The 16,943-nt window shown below is 60.2% G+C and overlaps 9 protein-coding genes across 9 annotated transcripts; 4 read left to right on the top strand and 5 right to left on the bottom strand.

Annotated features, from left to right (window-relative positions):
• Positions 1-86: 86 nt before the first annotated feature.
• On the top strand, positions 87-910 carry SPRG_02980 (hypothetical protein; the record flags this gene model as incomplete). Its single annotated transcript, XM_012341562.1, has 1 exon — positions 87-910. One exon carries the CDS (start codon positions 87-89, stop codon positions 762-764), a length of 678 nt encoding a protein of 225 aa, XP_012196952.1. The 3' UTR covers positions 765-910.
• A 93-nt stretch (positions 911-1,003) lies between these two features.
• Positions 1,004-3,323, bottom strand: SPRG_02979 (hypothetical protein). The gene is made up of 2 exons (XM_012341561.1): positions 2,477-3,323; positions 1,004-2,430 (listed from the first exon to the last, which is right to left on the bottom strand). The coding sequence occupies exons 1-2, from the start codon at positions 3,203-3,205 to the stop codon at positions 1,033-1,035; spliced, it is 2,127 nt and encodes a 708-aa protein (XP_012196951.1). The 5' UTR covers positions 3,206-3,323; the 3' UTR covers positions 1,004-1,032.
• A 378-nt stretch (positions 3,324-3,701) lies between these two features.
• On the top strand, positions 3,702-3,981 carry SPRG_02978 (hypothetical protein; the record flags this gene model as incomplete). Its single annotated transcript, XM_012341560.1, has 2 exons — positions 3,702-3,888; positions 3,971-3,981. The coding sequence occupies 2 exons, from the start codon at positions 3,702-3,704 to the stop codon at positions 3,979-3,981; spliced, it is 198 nt and encodes a 65-aa protein (XP_012196950.1).
• Positions 3,982-4,453: 472 nt separating this feature from the next.
• On the bottom strand, positions 4,454-6,105 carry SPRG_02977 (hypothetical protein). Its single transcript, XM_012341559.1, has 7 exons — positions 5,899-6,105; positions 5,725-5,843; positions 5,613-5,677; positions 5,383-5,569; positions 5,224-5,332; positions 4,978-5,169; positions 4,454-4,931 (listed from the first exon to the last, which is right to left on the bottom strand). Exons 1-7 carry the CDS (start codon positions 6,078-6,080, stop codon positions 4,499-4,501), a joined length of 1,287 nt encoding a protein of 428 aa, XP_012196949.1. The 5' UTR covers positions 6,081-6,105; the 3' UTR covers positions 4,454-4,498.
• Positions 6,106-6,141: 36 nt separating this feature from the next.
• On the bottom strand, positions 6,142-9,200 carry SPRG_02976 (hypothetical protein; the record flags this gene model as incomplete). Its single annotated transcript, XM_012341558.1, has 11 exons — positions 6,142-6,448; positions 6,505-6,696; positions 6,746-6,824; positions 6,872-7,171; positions 7,213-7,445; positions 7,494-7,621; positions 7,675-7,877; positions 7,931-8,155; positions 8,204-8,551; positions 8,597-8,834; positions 8,890-9,200. The coding sequence occupies 8 exons, from the start codon at positions 9,198-9,200 to the stop codon at positions 6,989-6,991; spliced, it is 1,869 nt and encodes a 622-aa protein (XP_012196948.1). The 3' UTR covers positions 6,142-6,448; positions 6,505-6,696; positions 6,746-6,824; positions 6,872-6,988.
• A 700-nt stretch (positions 9,201-9,900) lies between these two features.
• On the top strand, positions 9,901-11,218 carry SPRG_02975 (hypothetical protein). The gene is made up of 4 exons (XM_012341557.1): positions 9,901-10,031; positions 10,083-10,319; positions 10,370-10,657; positions 10,704-11,218. The coding sequence occupies exons 1-4, from the start codon at positions 9,962-9,964 to the stop codon at positions 11,147-11,149; spliced, it is 1,041 nt and encodes a 346-aa protein (XP_012196947.1). The 5' UTR covers positions 9,901-9,961; the 3' UTR covers positions 11,150-11,218.
• Positions 11,219-11,602: 384 nt separating this feature from the next.
• On the bottom strand, positions 11,603-12,741 carry SPRG_02974 (hypothetical protein; the record flags this gene model as incomplete). Its single annotated transcript, XM_012341556.1, has 4 exons — positions 11,603-12,137; positions 12,184-12,382; positions 12,420-12,645; positions 12,703-12,741. The coding sequence occupies 4 exons, from the start codon at positions 12,739-12,741 to the stop codon at positions 11,603-11,605; spliced, it is 999 nt and encodes a 332-aa protein (XP_012196946.1).
• Positions 12,742-13,944: 1,203 nt separating this feature from the next.
• On the top strand, positions 13,945-16,453 carry SPRG_02973 (CAMK protein kinase). Its single transcript, XM_012341555.1, has 6 exons — positions 13,945-14,221; positions 14,271-14,435; positions 14,482-14,649; positions 14,700-15,522; positions 15,573-15,830; positions 15,882-16,453. Exons 2-6 carry the CDS (start codon positions 14,418-14,420, stop codon positions 16,379-16,381), a joined length of 1,767 nt encoding a protein of 588 aa, XP_012196945.1. The 5' UTR covers positions 13,945-14,221; positions 14,271-14,417; the 3' UTR covers positions 16,382-16,453.
• Positions 16,379-16,882, bottom strand: SPRG_02972 (hypothetical protein). The gene is made up of 2 exons (XM_012341554.1): positions 16,737-16,882; positions 16,379-16,686 (listed from the first exon to the last, which is right to left on the bottom strand). The coding sequence occupies exons 1-2, from the start codon at positions 16,869-16,871 to the stop codon at positions 16,486-16,488; spliced, it is 336 nt and encodes a 111-aa protein (XP_012196944.1). The 5' UTR covers positions 16,872-16,882; the 3' UTR covers positions 16,379-16,485.
• Between the last annotated feature and the right edge of the window lie 61 nt (positions 16,883-16,943).

The following is a 16,943-nucleotide window of genomic DNA, read 5'->3' as shown; positions in this document are numbered from 1 at the left end:
AGTGGCAGGCCAAGCGCGCGGCCGAGAATACTTGCCGCGTGCAGCGACTCTTGCAAGAAAAGGCCGAGGCCCGCGAGCGTGCGTGCATGGCGACGGCCGATGTGTCGTGGCGGCCGTCGCATGAGACGTTGCTCGTGGATCCGCTCGCAGCCGAGGAAGACCGCGTCCGGCAACTGCGCCTCCAGCTCCGCGAGACCAAACTGCAGCAAGCCGCAGAGCGCGCGATGCGATCTGAAGATCACTTGTCACGGCAGCACCGGTCGTACCTCTGGGCGATTGAGGCGAAGCGCGTGGCGGACGAGCGGGCGATGGAGGCGACTGCGCGACGCCAGATGCGCGCCGAGGAAAACGAGCGCCGGCTCGCGTGGAGCGCGATCGCTGAAAGGGAAATGGACGACGCGCTCGCGGCCAAGCTCGCCGCCCGCAAGCAGCAGCGCGCCGACGAGCGCCGGCTTCGGCGCCAGCAGCTCCACCCGGAAAAGTACATGAGCGACTGGACCAAGGTACATGATGGCGGCGGCCGCTTCTACTACCAACACCGCGTCACGGGGGCCACGCAGTGGGAGACGCCCGACGAGACGCCCGCACCGTCGTGGGAGCTCGCGACCGATGTGAACGGAACCGTCTACTACATCAATGCGGCGACTGGCGAAAGCGTCTGGGACCTCCCGCCGTCAAGCTGGACCGAGTGCACGGGCGACGACGGTGCCGTCTACTTTTACAACCCGCTCACGGACGAGAGTACCTGGACCCGTCCGTCCTGAGCCTGACACATGATTTTGTCCCAAATCTATCAAGTTGCGTGTTTGTTTCAACTGAGACATGCCGGCGACGACTTTAATGCTGCAATCCAGCACGCCATCCACCGACCACTACGTCGAGAAGCCGAGGCAGACGAGGTTGATGCGGGCTGTCGACGGAAAGACCTGCTTCGCACGTCAATGCGCGTGGTCTTACAATCTCTCGTTTTCAAAATTTACTCTCGCATCAGACAGCTTGTAACACCAACATCACGACAGGGTTCAAATTTCTTTACAGGCGCTGCTTCTTCTCCGAGAGACTGCTACTAGTTGTCGATAGGCCATCCGATGCGTTCATTGGCAGCTTGCTCTTGTGGATGCCGCCGACGAGCGGCTCGCTGCTCTCCGCCGCCTTGCGCTTGAGATGGCGCGGGTTGTTTTCGTGGTCGGCCGACGCCGCGACCAGCGACAAAATGTCCTCGAGCGACGAGTTGCGCGGAATCGCGAGGTGCTTGGTTGGATTCGAGAGTGAACTCAGCTTGTCAAAGGACCCAAACGACGGCATGAGGCCGCTCAGATTCGACAGGGACGGAATGTGCTGCAGAAAGGCCTCGGTCGAGTTGATGCGCGGGAGCCCGCCGAGCGACGGCACGCGGGGAATGCCGCTGCCGTGGAGCCGGTCCATGGACGGAACGCGCGGCATTTTGTCGAGCGCCTTGTCGAGCGACGGCACGCGCGGGAGACTCATCGTCGATGATGACGTCATTGACGACGTGTGCAGCTTGTCGGACGACGCGGCGCGGGCAATGCCCGACATGGGCGGCTTTCCTTTCGGTGCAGGCTCGGCAAAAGGATGGTCCACCGGCGTCTCCTTCTTGGAGGCTTCGGCCGGCGGCATGCTCGCAATGAAATTTGAAAATTGCTCGAGCGAGTTGACGCGCGGGATGCCGTTGAAGCACTCGAGCGACGGCGACCGAAACATCCCTGCGTCGCCGTGGTTGGAGAGCGACATCGAGGATGGGTTGCGGGACATGGACTGGAGGCCTTGGAAGCAGTCGAGTGACGCAATGCGTGGGAAGAGCGACGAGAAGCTGTCGATCGACGAGACGCGCGGAAAGTTGTCGGCGTGGTGCTTGGCGTCTTCGGCTTCGTCGTCCTTGTGCTCTGTTGATGTCGGTTCCGTCTTGACGCGGGAGGAGGGTGACGTGTCATGCGGCGATGTGTGGCGTGGGCTCGGGTCGTGCTGTTGTGGGCTCACGTGGCGGCTTCCTGTCTGCGACTTTTCAGCGTCCTGGCCGTTGGTCTTGCTCGCTCCGCTATTGCTGTTGTTGTTGCTGTTGTTGTTGTTGTTACTGTGATGGTGGTGCGGGTACGCTGGCTGCATGTGTTGCGGTTGTTGTTGCATTGGGTGCTGCATGCCAGGGTGGTGATGGTACCCGGGAGGTGGCGCAGTCGGCGGTGGGCCCTGGCCCATGGACGGCGGCGCCTGGCCGGGCATGCTGTGGTAGATGGGCCGCGTCGTGAGCAGACGGCCCCGGTCGCGTGTGAGCTCGGTCTCGAGCCGCTTCTCGCGGCGCTGCTGGTTCATACGTTCACGCTCGAGGTACACGCGCTCGAGCTCGGCGAGCTGCTTGCGCGTATTCTCGACCTCGTCTTTTGAGGGCTCTTTAGCTTTTTTGCGAAAGATGATCTAAGACCATTTGAGTCCATGCAGCATGAGATGATGATGCGTGTACCTTGCCTATGCACTGGTTGCCCGTGTACTTTTTCGATATCCGCATCGGGTCGCAGTTGAGGAGCTTGGAGAGGAACGTGCGCAGCGTCGTGCCCTCGGCCAAGGGCAAGTTCCCGAGCTTGAATTCTTCAATGAGGCGGTCGCAGTAGAGCGCTTCTTCGGCCGTCCACTTGCCCTTGCGCATCTTTCCGGGCGCATTCGACCCCTGCTGCTCGTACGACGTATCCAAGAAGACCTCGGGTGGCAGCTCGTATACGCTGGCGCTCGGAAAGTGGCCAATCGGTGCCTGGCCGTTGTAGCTGCCGCCGTTGGTCGGAGGCATCGCGTGCATCTGTGGCGGCGCGTACGACTGGCGACCCATGGGCATCGCGCTCTGGCCTTGGCTGTGGAGTGGCATCGGGTATTCATGTGGATGGCCCTGCGTGGCCATGGTCGGGAAGGATCGGTTGATGCCTTGGTGGCGCTGGATGGGCGTTCGGCAGACTGGGCACGTCTTCTCGTTCTGGATGTAGCCCTCGACGCAGTGGAAGTGGAACTGATGCTGGCACGGCTCAAGGACCATGTTGGGAGGCAGCGACTGCGACCCGCAGATCGGGCACGAGGGCTGTCGCCGCATGAGCTGCGCTTGCTGGTACGGATGCATGCCTTGGTAGAAGTTGCTGCTGCTGCTACTGCTCGCGTTGGCGGGCGACGGGGCGTCGGTTGCAGCCTTCCGCTCTTCCATTTGCATGATGATGTTGAACCAATCTGCTAATGTCGTCCCTTCTGGTTGCTCCTGCGACGCTCTTTGGGTGTCCAAGTATTTATATTCAGCCGCGTTCCTTTCCCGGTTCAAATCCCACTTGGCGTTTGTATGCTCCCTACAAATCCCAAGTCCTTTGCGTTTAAAAAGTCTTTTCGTCGCCTTGTGATTCGTTCGATTTCACCCAATCAACGATCGCATAGAGCGTGTCCCAATCGTTGAAGCGTGCGCTTTTCAACCAATGAAACGCGTCGGAAAGCCAGCGAGAAAGGGTATGACGTCGGCTCGCCCATCACGCACGGTCCAACGGCAGACGACTCATGCGGTCGATCCGGTGCTATACCCTTGGCTACGTGTCTCTACCTACAGCAGCATAGATCGGCCTCTCTCAATGGACGCTCATGTAGTCCCGACGTTTGCATGTTTGCGCGACGAGCCGAAATCCACTTTATCCGGATGACGCACCGCATCCGGAAAACAGAAAATGCTGCGCCGCGAGCCAACACGGCTCGACGTCAAGGACGGCTTGGCCGACGAGTACGAAGCGTACCGCGACAAGCTGATCGAAGCCCGCGCCCGCCGAGACGAGGCCGCGCGCAAGCCGCCGCCTGGGACGTCGGCGGAAGAGCACTACGTGGCGCGCGCCAAGGCCGAGCGCGAAGCCCGCCTTGGTATCCACCGCCGGTGACCGCGATTGACACGCCTTCAATGCGATCTTATGATGCGATGCATGGCTTCTGGTGTCCGTGGCAGGAAGCCTTTAGGTGCGCGTGGTGGGCCATGTGGAAGGTCCTGCGTTGCCTGGCATGTAGGACATTGCTGTCGGCGAGCTACGTTCTTATTGTACCCGAGAGGCACTTGGGGTCGCACGCCCGTGGACACCATGATTCGCTGCAGGTGGCATCTCTGGCAACGGCGCGCGTAGCACGAAACGAGAAGCGACATTGCTCTTCGCACTGCATACCGCAAATCTGCAGTGGCTGCTGGCGACGAGGAATGCCATCGAGTATTACCGGCACACGCTTCCAGCTCATTTTCGTGACGCGTGCCCACGGTCCATCGCTTGCGTTGCATGCGACCCGCCCGAACGTCTTCCTTTCTGTGGCGTTGGCTTGCGACGTCGGAGGAGTAACGCAGTCGACGTTCGAGTGGCCAAGTAGGATACTTGGCGCGACGGGGTCGCATCCACTGCATTCCTGCTCTTGTTGGCTCCCGTTTTCTGTGTAGAGACTCGAGCTCGTACAGTGCTTTTGATTGATTCGAATGCGATGATTGTATGCGCTAGCACGAGAACGGACGCCGGGTCTCGTAGGAGCTGGACATGCGCTGGACCGCACAGACAACACCGAGGACGGCGATGGCCGTGCTACCGATCGCGACCGCGTAGAGCGCGAGACGATGGCGCTTGGAGAGCTCGTCGTGCAGCAGCACGGGCGCGAGCAGGAACGGAAACACAAACGTCGTCGTGACGCCGCTCATGGCACCGACGAAGCCGAGGAGGTCGTTGACAAAGGGCAGGACATTGGCGACGAGGAAGCCGACGCAGACAATGCTAAACGTCAAGACGAGCCACAAGAGGCGCTGGCTCAAGGTGGCGTGCGCGCTGTCTTCGTGCGGCGCGTGGCAAAGGTCGATTTCAATGTTACGGGCAAGGACCATGACGGCCATGACGTACGCGACGATGATGTGGCTCAAGACAAATGCACTGCACCAACTATCGCCCAAACGGTTGCCAGAAAATATACGGCGAGGGCGCGTACCGCCGGGCGACATCGCTGGCGAGGTTTTGCGTGATCGGGTTGAGCACGGACGTGCCAATGCAATAGTAGCCCACGCTCGCAATCGTAAAGTAAACGACGCTCAAGAAGGACGTCGCGCCGTAGAGCGACTGGCGGAACGACGACGGGTGCTTCATCTCGGACATGATGTCGACGAAGAAGACATGTCCTGCCCTACATCGGATGCATTACAATCGATCGACCGCCGGCTCGTGTTCGTTGTCGTACATGGCAAAGACGACGTCCATGCAGGCGACCGTGGCTGCTTCAAAGCCCGTGGCGGACGGAACCCACTCGGTATCGACGGCCTGGAACCGCCCATGCCACGCCACTTCCACTACAATGGTGGGTTCGATCCTTCTGACCGCGAACAAAAGGTCGTTTTACCGATAATGAGAAGGACAGGCACGACGATGGAGAGGGCGCCGACGACCGCCATCGACGTCATTTCGGTAAAATTACGATACTGCGCGAGCGGCAAGACGAAGGCTGCGACCATGGTCGCGCAAGAAACAAAGCACAGGTCGTTCGTGAGCTCTTTTACAAAGAGCGATGCGGTCAGCTGGTACGAGAGCTACGGATGCCATGAGGTAGGAGCGAGATTCTATCGGCGGTACGCAGATGCCCGTCATGTATGTGTAGCCAAAGAGCGTGATGCAAGCGTGCCCGAGGTCCCCGTACGCTACAGCAACGTATGCATGTGGAAGGCCCAGGGGACGGCAGTTCTACCAGCGTGGCCCAAGTCGGCGTACACCAAGGCGGTCGGGACGCGGCCCTTCATGCGCGTCATGAGAAGGCCGCTGTAGAGCGAACCGCCCAGCGTGATGGCGAGAGCGAGAATGCCCCATCTACATAGCGCCAGGCGCATTGAGGCATATGCCATTTAGAGGACGAAGCATGTACAGCCAGCCAAGCATGGCGAACGCGTGGGCAAGGCCAAGCACGCCGACGCCGACGACGTTGGCGACGACGATGAACATGCTGTCGATCCACGAGTTGTGCGGCTCGCTAGCATCGCGCCGGGCGAAATGGACCGCTGCCTTCTCTGCATGGGCGAGAGAGACGCGCTTGGCCCGCGCCTGCATGCGCCCCTTGCACAAGATCCCGTCGACTGCCAGCGATTGGCTGTGACAAGAAAGGTGGATTCGTCCACGTAAAAATACCATTTTTTGACAACGCTTTCTGCTGATCAAAGATGGACAACCTGTACACACGCCAGGCCAGCTTGCATACGACGACTTCTGCTCTACGCCTTGCGTACATGGATGTCATGCGACTAAGATTGGAACACACGCTCTGGTGTCCGGCTACAGTGTGCTACTTGGCCGCGTAGGTGAACGCCGCTCGAGGCTGCTTTTGGTCGGGCTGGAGGAAGACGCGGTCAGAGAAGGACCACGCTACATCGACAGTGCATTCAATGGGGCAGCGGGGCGTCGTGCACCGTAGCACACCACTAACAGGCAACATGCGTTAGGGGTGGGGGTCCTCGTGACACACTCTGGGGCTCACTCGGTCACGAGACCCGGCACGATTTCTTCGTACTCGATAGCTGGTGCTGAGAAGCGCACTTCAAGCGCGCCCGTTTCGATGAAGCCCGTGCCGAAGATCTGCATCAGGGTACCCCCCCGCAGCGAACCGCTCGCGGGGGCCAGGGCCGAAAACGTTGGCACCTCGAAAAACCGCACTCGCGCGTCGAGATCTCTACACCACTCCATCGTGACACCCTTTCATCGAGCAAGGTGGTACGGACGCCGTCGTGCAGTCGCCCCGGCCGTTCCAGTCACCCGTAAACTGCTGGCCATTCAGCGCCACGGCCACGTTGGAGAGGCCTACGCAGTACCATGGTCGACACTTGGCGCAAATCCTTCCTTTTTACCAGCGGCAAACGGTGGTGCTGTGCAGACAACGCCAGAACCGTCGACGCGCCCCGGTACGTAGCGCGTCGATGATGCGCCGTTGGAGAAGGCAACTTGGATCATGCCGCCGTAATCGTTCAAATCGTCGCCGTGCACAACCACGGGAACGCCCCCGTTGTCGGCACGTACGCCGGCGACACGAAGAAGAGGCGCGGCGTGCGGTAGTACAAAAAGCTCGAGCCGAGCCCGCGGAAGAACGCGTTGGTGTTGGCAATGAGCTGCTTGGTATCCATGTGAAAGTCGACGCCGTTCAGCGTCACCTAGTACCCACTGTTGCGTAATCGTAGCAATGTGCACGTACTTCGACGAGCACGAGCTTGCACGGTTCATCATCATCATTTCTCTCGTCGTCCTCGGGCCGCGGCCAGGGCGGCACGACGCAGACAAGGCTGGATGGCTGCGATTTGTGCGTGGTCGCGGGGGCGTCTCGGACGACAAGCGTCTTCGGGCACCGAAAGCGAACTCGCGACGAGATGCAGTCGGGCAGCGGATGCCACAGATCAATGACGAGCGGCGTGCCCCCGGAGAAGGGACCTAGTGCAGCGATCAACGACAGAGTTGCCACCTCGTGTGTTTGTCAACCGTGCGTCGTGGAGAACGCGCGCAGCCGCGGCGGTGCATAGTACACAAATGGCTTTTTCGGCGCCAGTGCAAAGTAGAGCTCGTCATCGAAGCTCAGCGACAAGGCCACGGCTTCGACTTGCGAATATCTAATCATCATCTCGTTTGGTCGATATCCCGTTGCAGAAACGTCGCCGCCTACTGGAAGGACTCGATGTCCGTGTTTTTCGGGCTGCGACATTGCACAAATCGGTGGCAGCTGCTAAGCGTCGCCGGCACCGTCGCCAGGACAGCGCCCGAGACGTCGAGGGTGAAGCGCACATACAACGTCGGCGCACAGGCTTCGACCTGTGCGTCTTCGAGCGGCACCAGCGGGTGGTCTTCGTCGACGCGTGGGTGCGCAAACTAGACCGTGGATAGGAGATATGATATGGGATCGTTCTAGACTTCAAACACACCGCGATCCGAAGGCTTAACTCGGTGTTGCCGCGCGAAATGCCATACTCGGGCGAGACGAACTCGCAGAGCGGTTTGTGGTACACGAGCAGTCGCTGGATCGGATAGCGCGTAAAGTGCAATCCGCCGTTGATAGAAATGGCCATCTCGTACAAGCCGGCTTCGTGGAACCACGGCGTCGTGACCGATAGGTGCCGCGACTCGCCCGCAGGCATGGGCACGCGCACCTAGTCGCTTAGTTAGTCGAACATGGTCATCGTATCGTCCAACGACACCTTGTAGTCTTCGCAGTGACTCGTGGTTTTGCACTCGCGCTCAAACCGAACGATCGCGTGGGACGCCGGGCGCAAGCCTGGCGCTTGCCACGGGTCAAAATCGAGGTCCAGTGTCTGACCTTCAAGGTAGAAGCACGCGTGCGGGCGCAGGCTTCGCAGCGACGGCGGGCGGAAGATCTCAAACCGGTTATGCTGGCCCCAATCGGCCCACTCGGAGCTCGATGGCGGCGGCGGTGGTGCGTCAAAGTCGACGCCGTTCCAAGCGAACGCTAGCGTATATTGCCCGACACCGGCGTCCTCAGGGAAGACCATGGAAAGGCGCAACGTCTCTGCTACGACGACGCTGCCCTTGACGCACCACGTGTGCTGGCCCACACGTCGCTGTATCTGTACGGACGGTGACAGGAACGACGCGAGACGCCGTTGCAGCAGGGTCTCGGCGTCCGTCATTGGTGTCTGGGGCGTCGCGCCAACGCTAAGGTGCGCGCGCAGCGTGAGCCCGAGACGATCTGGCTCCGGGATCGTTGGCGGATCGAGGTCACACAAGTAAGTGGGCAGGTAATACTGAAAGCGCTGACGGCAAGGGACAAACGCACTGTCTTCGAGGCTCACACAGATCGTCACACTACCCCTGTGATCGTCGTATTCAGGCAAAGAGCCTTGGTAATGGAAGATGGTGGAGCTACCAGTTGGCATGGTTGGTGCTGCGGAGTGGCTCGTTGAATTGCGGTGTCGTGCACAGTAGCTTCTTGGACGAGAGAAGCTTGGCGTTGACTTGGGTCAAGATCTTGTCGCCAAGCAGGAAGCGGACTTTAGCGTCTGTCTCGTGCAACGGCGCGCGCAGGTGGACATCCGAGACGCGGCGTGGGATGTCCAAGGTGCCGTTGAAATGCGCCCCTAGAATCGCCAGCTCGGTGCCGCCGCGAATCGGCCCACACGCGGGCTGCAGCGCCTCGAGCACGAACGGCAGGCGCGCTCCGCGTGGCGCCACAAGCATCGCGCCCCTTCGGACAGTTGATATGAAATTACCGCAAATAAGTACACCATCTGGGCGTGTCACACGTCGCTTCGCGAGCCCTATCAGCCGCATGCGAGCCACTTCGAACTTCGATATGGCGAACCCGCAGCAAATCGAGGCCGTCTCGCCCATCGCATCCCTTTCTACAGTGTACTTGGATCCATGTCTGCTTGCAATTGCATGCCTCTTGTGTCCATCTCGCCGCGCACGACGCGTATCGTTTGTCGTGCCTCCTCCTCCTCCGAGAAACGCGCCCATGATTCCAGGCTTCGAACTTCGAGGATTTGTCTACAGGCACTGGAATCAAGGAGGAATGCAGGCGGTCGCGGTGCACGCAGCTCACTTAAGGTAATTCGGGTACGGAACAATATATCGTACGATTCCGACGCAGGAACTGCCGCGGCGCCTCTGTGCTTCCTGCGCGATTGGCCTTAACTAGAGAAATCTGTTTCTCTCGCTCCTCGCAAACGGGCTTTCGCTCTACCTGGATAGGCTGCGGCGGTCTTGGCGTCGAGAGAGTTCCAGTCGCCTGAACCAAGTCGCCAGCAGCGCGGGTGAAAATTTGCACCGTTGGTCACGGCCTTGCCCCAGGAGTTGGGTGCGTGGAGATTTGCACTTGGTGTTTGTATACGCTTGGCCAGGCGGGCGCGATTTTAAATTAAAATGCGACGACGCCGATATCGAACATCGGTCGCCAGCAGCTTGTTACACAGCTTTGCGCCAGTCCGAGCAGTAGCCTCATGGCACCGCCGATACTGCTTCTCGCATGGAGCCTCCTCCTTGCGTGGGCTGCGCCGCTTGCCGCCGCTGGTACCGACACCTCCATCTCTGGCGACGAGGGCTGAGGGCGCATGGCGATAGATAGCACGTGCCCGTCCATCTGCACGTCCGACGAGTCGTCCTGGGCCGGGTTCACCACGGACGGCAAGGTCAATATCTGCATGTGCAAGACCAGCACCTCTGGCTGCGACTGCAAGCAGAACAACCCGAACGTCTACTGCTTCAAGTTCACGACCGACACGCCCGGCAAGGTGCTTGGTGTTCTGGCCTTGGAACCGCAATCCTCCGGGGGCTGCGAATCGGGGCTTACCGACTGCCGTAACTCGCACGCCTGTCGCGAAACCCATTCCTTACGAGATACGCTTTAGGCTGCAGGACGAGCACGAAAACGCCGGCGCCAACGACCGTAACGGCGGCCCCCACTTCGTCGCCGACCACCGAGTCGCCCAAGCCGACGCCGTCCACGGCGAGCCCCACTACGAGTACGTCCCCAGGTACAACGTCCCCAGCCACTACACCCGTCGTGACGACTGATGGACCTACTGCTTCTCCCTCTGCCACTCCCACCTCTGCTCCTCCCACCTTGGCGCCTACGACAACACCTACGACGACTCCACCAGGTTCCAGCTCGCCGTCGTCCGACTCGAACGGCTCGTGTACGTCCGCGCTCCACTCGGTCGCCCTGGTATAACTTGTCTCTAGCGCTACAAACATGGCAAATTGGCCTCATCATTGGCTCTGGCGTTCTCATTCTCGGCGTCCTCTGCACGCTCTGCTGCCTCTGGCGCTCGAACCGCGAGCGCATCGAGCGCCACGAAAACGTCGAAGAGGACGAAGAGTTTTACCGCGAGAACTACCAAACCAACAAGCGCCGCTCGTCCGAGATGCACCAGTTCCACCCGTCCTCGAGCAATCTCGCGCGGTCCGCGACCCGCGCCGACTCGGCGCCGCTCGCCCCTGCAACCAGCAACTACGCCGACGAGACGTACTCGGCCATTATCAACGGCAACGACCTCTACTCGCGCCGCGGTAGCAACGGAAGTCTCCTCCTCACCAACCTGCACAACCCGACGTCGCCCGCGCGCCCGGGCATGGATGACAGCAATCGGTCGTCGCTCAAGCCGTTGCACCCGCTCGTCGACGTCTAGTCGCACCTAGTCGCTCGATTCCACATTGCCACATATAACCTCGACGACACAGCATATATATCATCCACCTAGTACCGTCTGCATGGACAACGGTCGTTGCTGCGACGTAGCACCGTGTATAAGGCGTGGAAGCGGCGCTCCGCGAGCAAGCCAGAGCGACACGATGCTGGAGCTCGTAGTATACAGCGACGACCGCCTCGCCCACCACCCGGCGAGGGACCAAGACATTGCATGCACATTCCGCGGGGAAGAACTCCCCTACCCCCGAGAAAGAGCTCCCCTAACCCTGAAGGTACCGCGCCGATGGAGACGACAAGCGACTCATACCCCCATCAGCAGCAGGCACACTACGATCGTAGAGCTCCCGACCGTCTGCACCTTTGTCTGGTCGGTGAGCGTGGTGTCGGAATCGGGTCAAAATGAGGTTTTGTTGTGTGTTTTTAGACAAAACATTTACTTGCGCTGCTTGAGCTCCTTGAGGACCTTCTTGACACGCAATTTTTCGGCCGTGATGTCGTGGAGCATGCTCGTATACATGCTTTCGTCGATCGTCGCCTTGTTGGCACGGAGCTGGGCCTCGATCTCGCGCAGATCTTCGAGCCGCTCGGTCATCGCCACGTCCTCGGGCACGGTCGGCGTCGTTGCGACAGTCTCGTCGGTCGCTTCGGCCGCCGCCTCGACAAGACCGCAGTTGAGGATGCGGACCTCGGCCTTGGGCTGCCCACCGCGCGTACCGAGCGCTTCGATCTTCTCGACGAGGTCCATGCCTTCGAGCACGCGGCCAAAGACCGTGTGCTTGCCGTCCAGCCACGGCGTCGGCGCCGTGCAAATAAAGAACTGCGACCCATTCGTGTTGGGCCCAGCGTTGGCCATCGAAAGCGTGCCCGCGCCCGCGTGCGGCACCGAGAGGTCTTCGTCCGCGAAGCGGTCGCCGTAGATCGAGAGGCCACCTGTGCCGTTGCCGTTGGTAAAGTCGCCGCCTTGAATCCTATAGGTATCCATGAGCCCCCATTAAGAAAGAAACGCGATTCAACATGAAGTTGGGGATGATGCGATGGAAACGGCTGTTGCGGTACGTCAGGGCCGTGCCGTTTACCGCGCGGTCGCCGGTGCAGAGCGCCACAAAGTTGGCGACCGTCTTGGGCTGCACCTTGTCGTAGAGGCCGAATACGATCGTGCCGGACGGCTTGCCATTGATGCCAATGTCAAAGAGACCTTGGACTCGACGTCGAGCTAGTTCGAAGAAGCGCATCGCAAAATGGCTATACACGCATGCGCACTCGTACCTTGCCGTCGTACGCGGCCGACGTGGGCTCGGCCAAGCCCAGCTGCTGCTTGAGCGCTTCGTACGACGGCAGCACGCCAATGTACGTGCCCATAAAGTACCCGCTCATGAAGAGGCCGCCGATGAGGCCGATGCTGCCGAGGCTCGAGGACGAGCTGCGCTCGCCGAGCGGTGGTGGCATCTTGGCATTCGTCGAGAGGTGGCGTGGCGCCTACTTGCGACGTCGTTATCATCCCGCGCTGATGCAACGAAGGCGAAGGCCACGTACTGTGAGGAGCGCGCGCCGAAGCGTCTGGTGCACAAGCATGGTGGTCGGAGGGCTGGCGAAAGTACGCCGGCCTCCCTGTGATTGGCTGCGACGATAAAGCGATATGATTGGCCAAAAGAATGCAGCGCTGGGATTGGCCAAAATAGAGTGCGCATCGTTGACAGCGATCTTCAAGCAATGGGCACGCGACTTGAAGGAAAGAGCAGCGGGGGGGGGGGGTATATACCTTCGAACGCTGCGTCGACAAATGGACCTAGGTGCTGCACCGGCCACTGCTGCCATGGCGCTACCGACCTTGCTACGTCGAACGTTCCAAGGCGATAGCATGGTGGCACGATGCGCTTGTTTTTTTCGCGCTCGAATCGTATGTTGGCGATGCCCGCGAGCTGAGTCAAGCCGCGAGCTGAGCCGCGGCTTGTCCCGAATAGCTAGCTACTCGGTGCGTCGAATTATTGGCAGCTACTTGGATTCGAACTCAGAGGCACTTCGTGGTCGTCGTCGTCGCGGTCGGAATTCGAGCCTGTACAAACAATATTCATAGCACATGTCTTTGCAACTTGTGGTTGGTGATCACCTCCCTATGGACCGATGAGAGCGTAATGCAACGTCGTAATACCCAGGGAGCAGCCCCAGGGAGCAGCCCCAGGTCCAAGGTGATTTCCATGCCATGTATCACCTTGGGCTCGACAGACTGCGTCGTCGTGGATATTACTTTACAGGATCCCTGGGATTGAATACATTGTGCGTCGTTTCGTGAGTGGTTATGCTGCGTCGTCATCCCCGTTTGTTGGCTGCGTACCGCCAGGAACGAACGATCGATCGAACGACCCGTCCCGCTTGGCGATGTGGGATTGTATCCAAGCCTGTGACGACGTCGCGTGTCAATTGTTGAGAAACGCCGGGTTCGATATCGCGCCGTCCAAGCCGCAACTGGTCGTGCATAGGGCGGCTCGGAAGAGGCGCGCGCGAATAGGCCTGCTGATCGTACGATCGACCAAGTCTAATAGGAAGGAATATATCGAACGGCGTCGAACGCGGCAGCTGCCGACGCGCTGCATGCACGTGCCAGCCGGATCTGCGGAAACCCGGATTCGAATGGTCCAAAGCCCCGTTCTTATTCCCTCGCCCAGCTTGCAATAAAATCTGGGAAACCAGCCGCCACGTCCATTTTATTCCAGCGTGGATTGGCGACGCATACAAAGTACAAGGTAATTGGAATAAAATAGCATTCATATTGGGAGAGAAGTCGGGCCCGCCTGAAGCTCCAGTGCGCCGCTTGGAGTGAGTAACCCGGCGCGACGCAGCAAGCGCAGCATTCCTCTCCCTTGCAGCGGACTGCCATCTTCTTCTTTTCGGCGACGATGACGAAGAGCGTCCATGTCGAGCTCTTCATGTCCATCGACAAAGAGGCGGCGCGCAACCCGATGAAGCGCAAGGCGCCAGTGCTACTGAGCCTGCCGCCGACGGCGACGGCCGCCGACGTCATCCGCCACTACCATGCCCACGCGCTCGGCAACACGTATGCCATGCCAGCGATGTATGTATGCTCAAGGACATTATTGGTGTAGCTTGCTGCAGTACGTGGCACGCGGCCAGATCCTCGCCAAGGTCGCAAAGGCCCCGGCGATACCTCGGCAGGCACGCGCTACAAGCGCATCGCCGACATTGGGGCTCTCCACGACCATGGACACGTGTTGTATCGTCCCTGTACAGAAATGCAACAGGCGCTCGAGGTATGGCTTGCTCACGAGAACGACCGCTCATCGCACGATGCTGTAGCAGGCCAACTGTGTGACGCCGGCGGTCGTGGTCCGCCCACAGCTTGAACAGATACAGACGCCCTCGAAGGACCACCGAAGCACACTCAAGCGCAAGGAGCGCACCGCGTCGGAAGACCGCCGCCGCTTGTTGATGATGCTGACGGACCCCGCCGAGCTGACGTCGCGGGTACGCTCGCGCTCGCGTGGGCCGATCAGCATCTCATATATACCATGTAGATGCGCGACGACGTGTCGGACGACGACGACGACGAAGGCTTGTCGCGCGCCAAGCACGCCAAGGCCTCGCCGTACTCGCAGCAGGGCGTGCCGATTGCAGGCATCGCCCGTCCCTCCTCCTCGTCGGCCTCGTCGTCGCAGACCAACACGCCCGTCGAAATGCTCTCGCGCAACTTTGCCAACCTCGAGTTTGAGCCGATTGAGTCGGACATTGATGATACGCCCGACATATTTATGAGTCTCCACCCGCGCCGAAACGCCATGCCGTCGCAGTCGCCCGTCGGCCGCGAGTCGCCGACGACGCCAACAACGTCGGACGCCAACGTGTTTCTGCCGCTGGCCAAGCCGCGCGGGTCGAGCTCTCGCTACTCGAGCTCGCGCGGGTCGCTGAGCACGGTCACGTCATCCCCGACGATGAGCACGCACACGTCGCCGTCGCTTTTGAGTATGGACCTGCCGCGGCACTCGCGGTCGCGGCCATCGCTCGAGAGCCCGTGCCGGCGGCCGTGCTTTCCGACGCCGACCAAGTCGCGGCCGTCCAGTGCGAGCAACCGGCCGTCGCTGGACGGCGTCTTCGACTCGATGCGGTCGACGGCGCGCGCGTCCTCCGACCTCCGGCCTTCGGACCTCTCGGACGCAATGGACACGTTCGATGAGAATGCGATCGCCATGTACACGCCCTTCTCGTACGCGTCGCTGCTGGAAGGGTCGATCCTGGTGCAACATGATTTTTTCGGCAAGTACTCGCTCGGCAAGCAGCTCGGGCACGGGTCCTTCTCGACGGTCTCCGAGTGCTTTCCTCGGCACGACCCGACGACCAAACGTACGTCCGATCGATCTTCTGTGTGTAAATGGCTTAGTCCGTCGTGTTAGTCGCGGTCAAGGTCATCGACAAGCTCGCAGTGCACGAGCCGCGGTTTCTGTCGCGCGAGATTGAAATCATGTCGTCGTTGCACCACCCGGGCATCGTCAAGCTCCTCGAGCTCTTTGAGACGCCGGACCAGCTGTACCTGGTCATGGAGTTTTGCGAGAAAGAATTGTTTCAATTCATCGACGAGCACGGACCGCTGCCCGAGGCGCAAGCCAAGGTCCTCTTGCGCAAGCTCATCCAGACGACCGCGTATCTGCACAGTACGTCGAACGAAGATCAAAGGCGATCAGAACTGATATCTGGATACGTAGAAAACGCCATTGTGCACCGCGATATCAAGCCGGAAAACATCCTCATCGTCCACGACGACGTGTGCCACGTCAAGCTCTCGGACTTTGGCATTGCCCGGCGGCTGCAGGGCCCGTCTCGGACAGCGACCGTCGTGCCCGACCACGCAGTCTTTGCGTCGACGGACGACGATAGCAGCTTTCGGCCGCGCGAGCGCTTTGCCCGCGCCCACACCAAGTGCGGGACGCGCGACTATGTGGCCCCCGAGGTCATGGGCGGCAAGGGCTATGGCACGCAAGCCGACATGTGGAGCATCGGCGTCGTCTTGTACGTCGTCTTGAGCGGCTACGCGCCCATGTTCGGCCCGGCCGAGGGCTCGACCGACGTCGTCGTGCAATTTAGCGAAGACGTATGGAACACCACGTCGCTTGGCGCCAAGCAGCTCATCATGGGCCTCCTCGTGCGGAACCCGGACAAGCGCATGACGGCGACTGAAGCCATGCTGCACCCGTGGCTCCGATGAGATTCCCAACCCACTGGCGTCGCCAGTAGATCCTTATTTTATTATTCGCTACGTAACATCGAGCAAGTGAACATTCTCTTCCTATGGCGAGATGGGTCGTCGTCCTACGTTGACGTCTGCTTCTTCTTGGTGAGCTGGACCGTCTCGCGCTTGAGCACATGGAGGAGCGTCTGCGAGCTCTCGAGGATCTTCATGTACGCGGCCTCGGTTTCCTGGATCGTCCGGTCGTACTCGTTCCTTGCCTGCGTCTTGCGCGCAAGCGTCTCGTTGATCTTGCTCAGACGGTCCGTGAGCACCGTGAGATCCTAGCCGTGCTGCATGAGCCCTCGTCGTCTTCCTCCGAGCATGCATGTACCTTCTGGATCTTGGCCTTCTCCTCCTCCTCCTTGAGGATCGCGCGGTTGACTTCCTCGCGCTTCTCGCGGAGGTCCTCGATGCACTTGACGAGCTCGTTGTTGTAGTTTTGCAGCGTCGCCCCCTGCTGCGCCATCGTGCAAACTCCAAATACGACAAAGAAACCGAGATCCCAACCGCCGACGTGTTTAAACACCTTTCTTGACGT

Source organism: Saprolegnia parasitica (assembly GCF_000151545.1).
Source record: "Saprolegnia parasitica CBS 223.65 unplaced genomic scaffold supercont2.7, whole genome shotgun sequence".
In the NCBI taxonomy this organism is placed as follows: domain Eukaryota; phylum Oomycota; class Saprolegniomycetes; order Saprolegniales; family Saprolegniaceae; genus Saprolegnia; species Saprolegnia parasitica.
Note: the sequence above shows the minus strand (reverse complement) of the source record. Positions and strands in the feature narration are given on the sequence as shown.

What these genes read in the sequence shown, in the direction of transcription:
- SPRG_02979 (XM_012341561.1), bottom strand. Translation starts at nt 3,205, where the DNA reads ATGCAAATGGAAGAGCGGAAGGCTGCAACCGACGCCCCGTCGCCCGCC. An exon ending in GCAACCAGTGCATAGGCAAG is followed by an intron (nt 2,431 to 2,476) that starts GTACACGCATCA and finishes AAATGGTCTTAG; the next exon opens with ATCATCTTTCGCAAAAAAGC.
- SPRG_02977 (XM_012341559.1), bottom strand. Translation starts at nt 6,080, where the DNA reads ATGCAGGCGCGGGCCAAGCGCGTCTCTCTCGCCCATGCAGAGAAGGCA. An exon ending in GCCTGTCCTTCTCATTATCG is followed by an intron (nt 5,333 to 5,382) that starts GTAAAACGACCT and finishes CCACCATTGTAG; the next exon opens with TGGAAGTGGCGTGGCATGGG. An exon ending in GCCAGCGATGTCGCCCGGCG is followed by an intron (nt 4,932 to 4,977) that starts GTACGCGCCCTC and finishes TTTGGGCGATAG; the next exon opens with TTGGTGCAGTGCATTTGTCT.
- SPRG_02975 (XM_012341557.1), top strand. Translation starts at nt 9,962, where the DNA reads ATGGCACCGCCGATACTGCTTCTCGCATGGAGCCTCCTCCTTGCGTGG. An exon ending in ATCGGGGCTTACCGACTGCC is followed by an intron (nt 10,320 to 10,369) that starts GTAACTCGCACG and finishes GATACGCTTTAG; the next exon opens with GCTGCAGGACGAGCACGAAA. An exon ending in GTCCGACTCGAACGGCTCGT is followed by an intron (nt 10,658 to 10,703) that starts GTACGTCCGCGC and finishes ACTTGTCTCTAG; the next exon opens with CGCTACAAACATGGCAAATT.
- SPRG_02973 (XM_012341555.1), top strand. An exon ending in CCGCCGAGCTGACGTCGCGG is followed by an intron (nt 14,650 to 14,699) that starts GTACGCTCGCGC and finishes TATACCATGTAG; the next exon opens with ATGCGCGACGACGTGTCGGA. An exon ending in GCACGACCCGACGACCAAAC is followed by an intron (nt 15,523 to 15,572) that starts GTACGTCCGATC and finishes CCGTCGTGTTAG; the next exon opens with TCGCGGTCAAGGTCATCGAC.
- SPRG_02972 (XM_012341554.1), bottom strand. Translation starts at nt 16,871, where the DNA reads ATGGCGCAGCAGGGGGCGACGCTGCAAAACTACAACAACGAGCTCGTC. An exon ending in AGAAGGCCAAGATCCAGAAG is followed by an intron (nt 16,687 to 16,736) that starts GTACATGCATGC and finishes CAGCACGGCTAG; the next exon opens with GATCTCACGGTGCTCACGGA.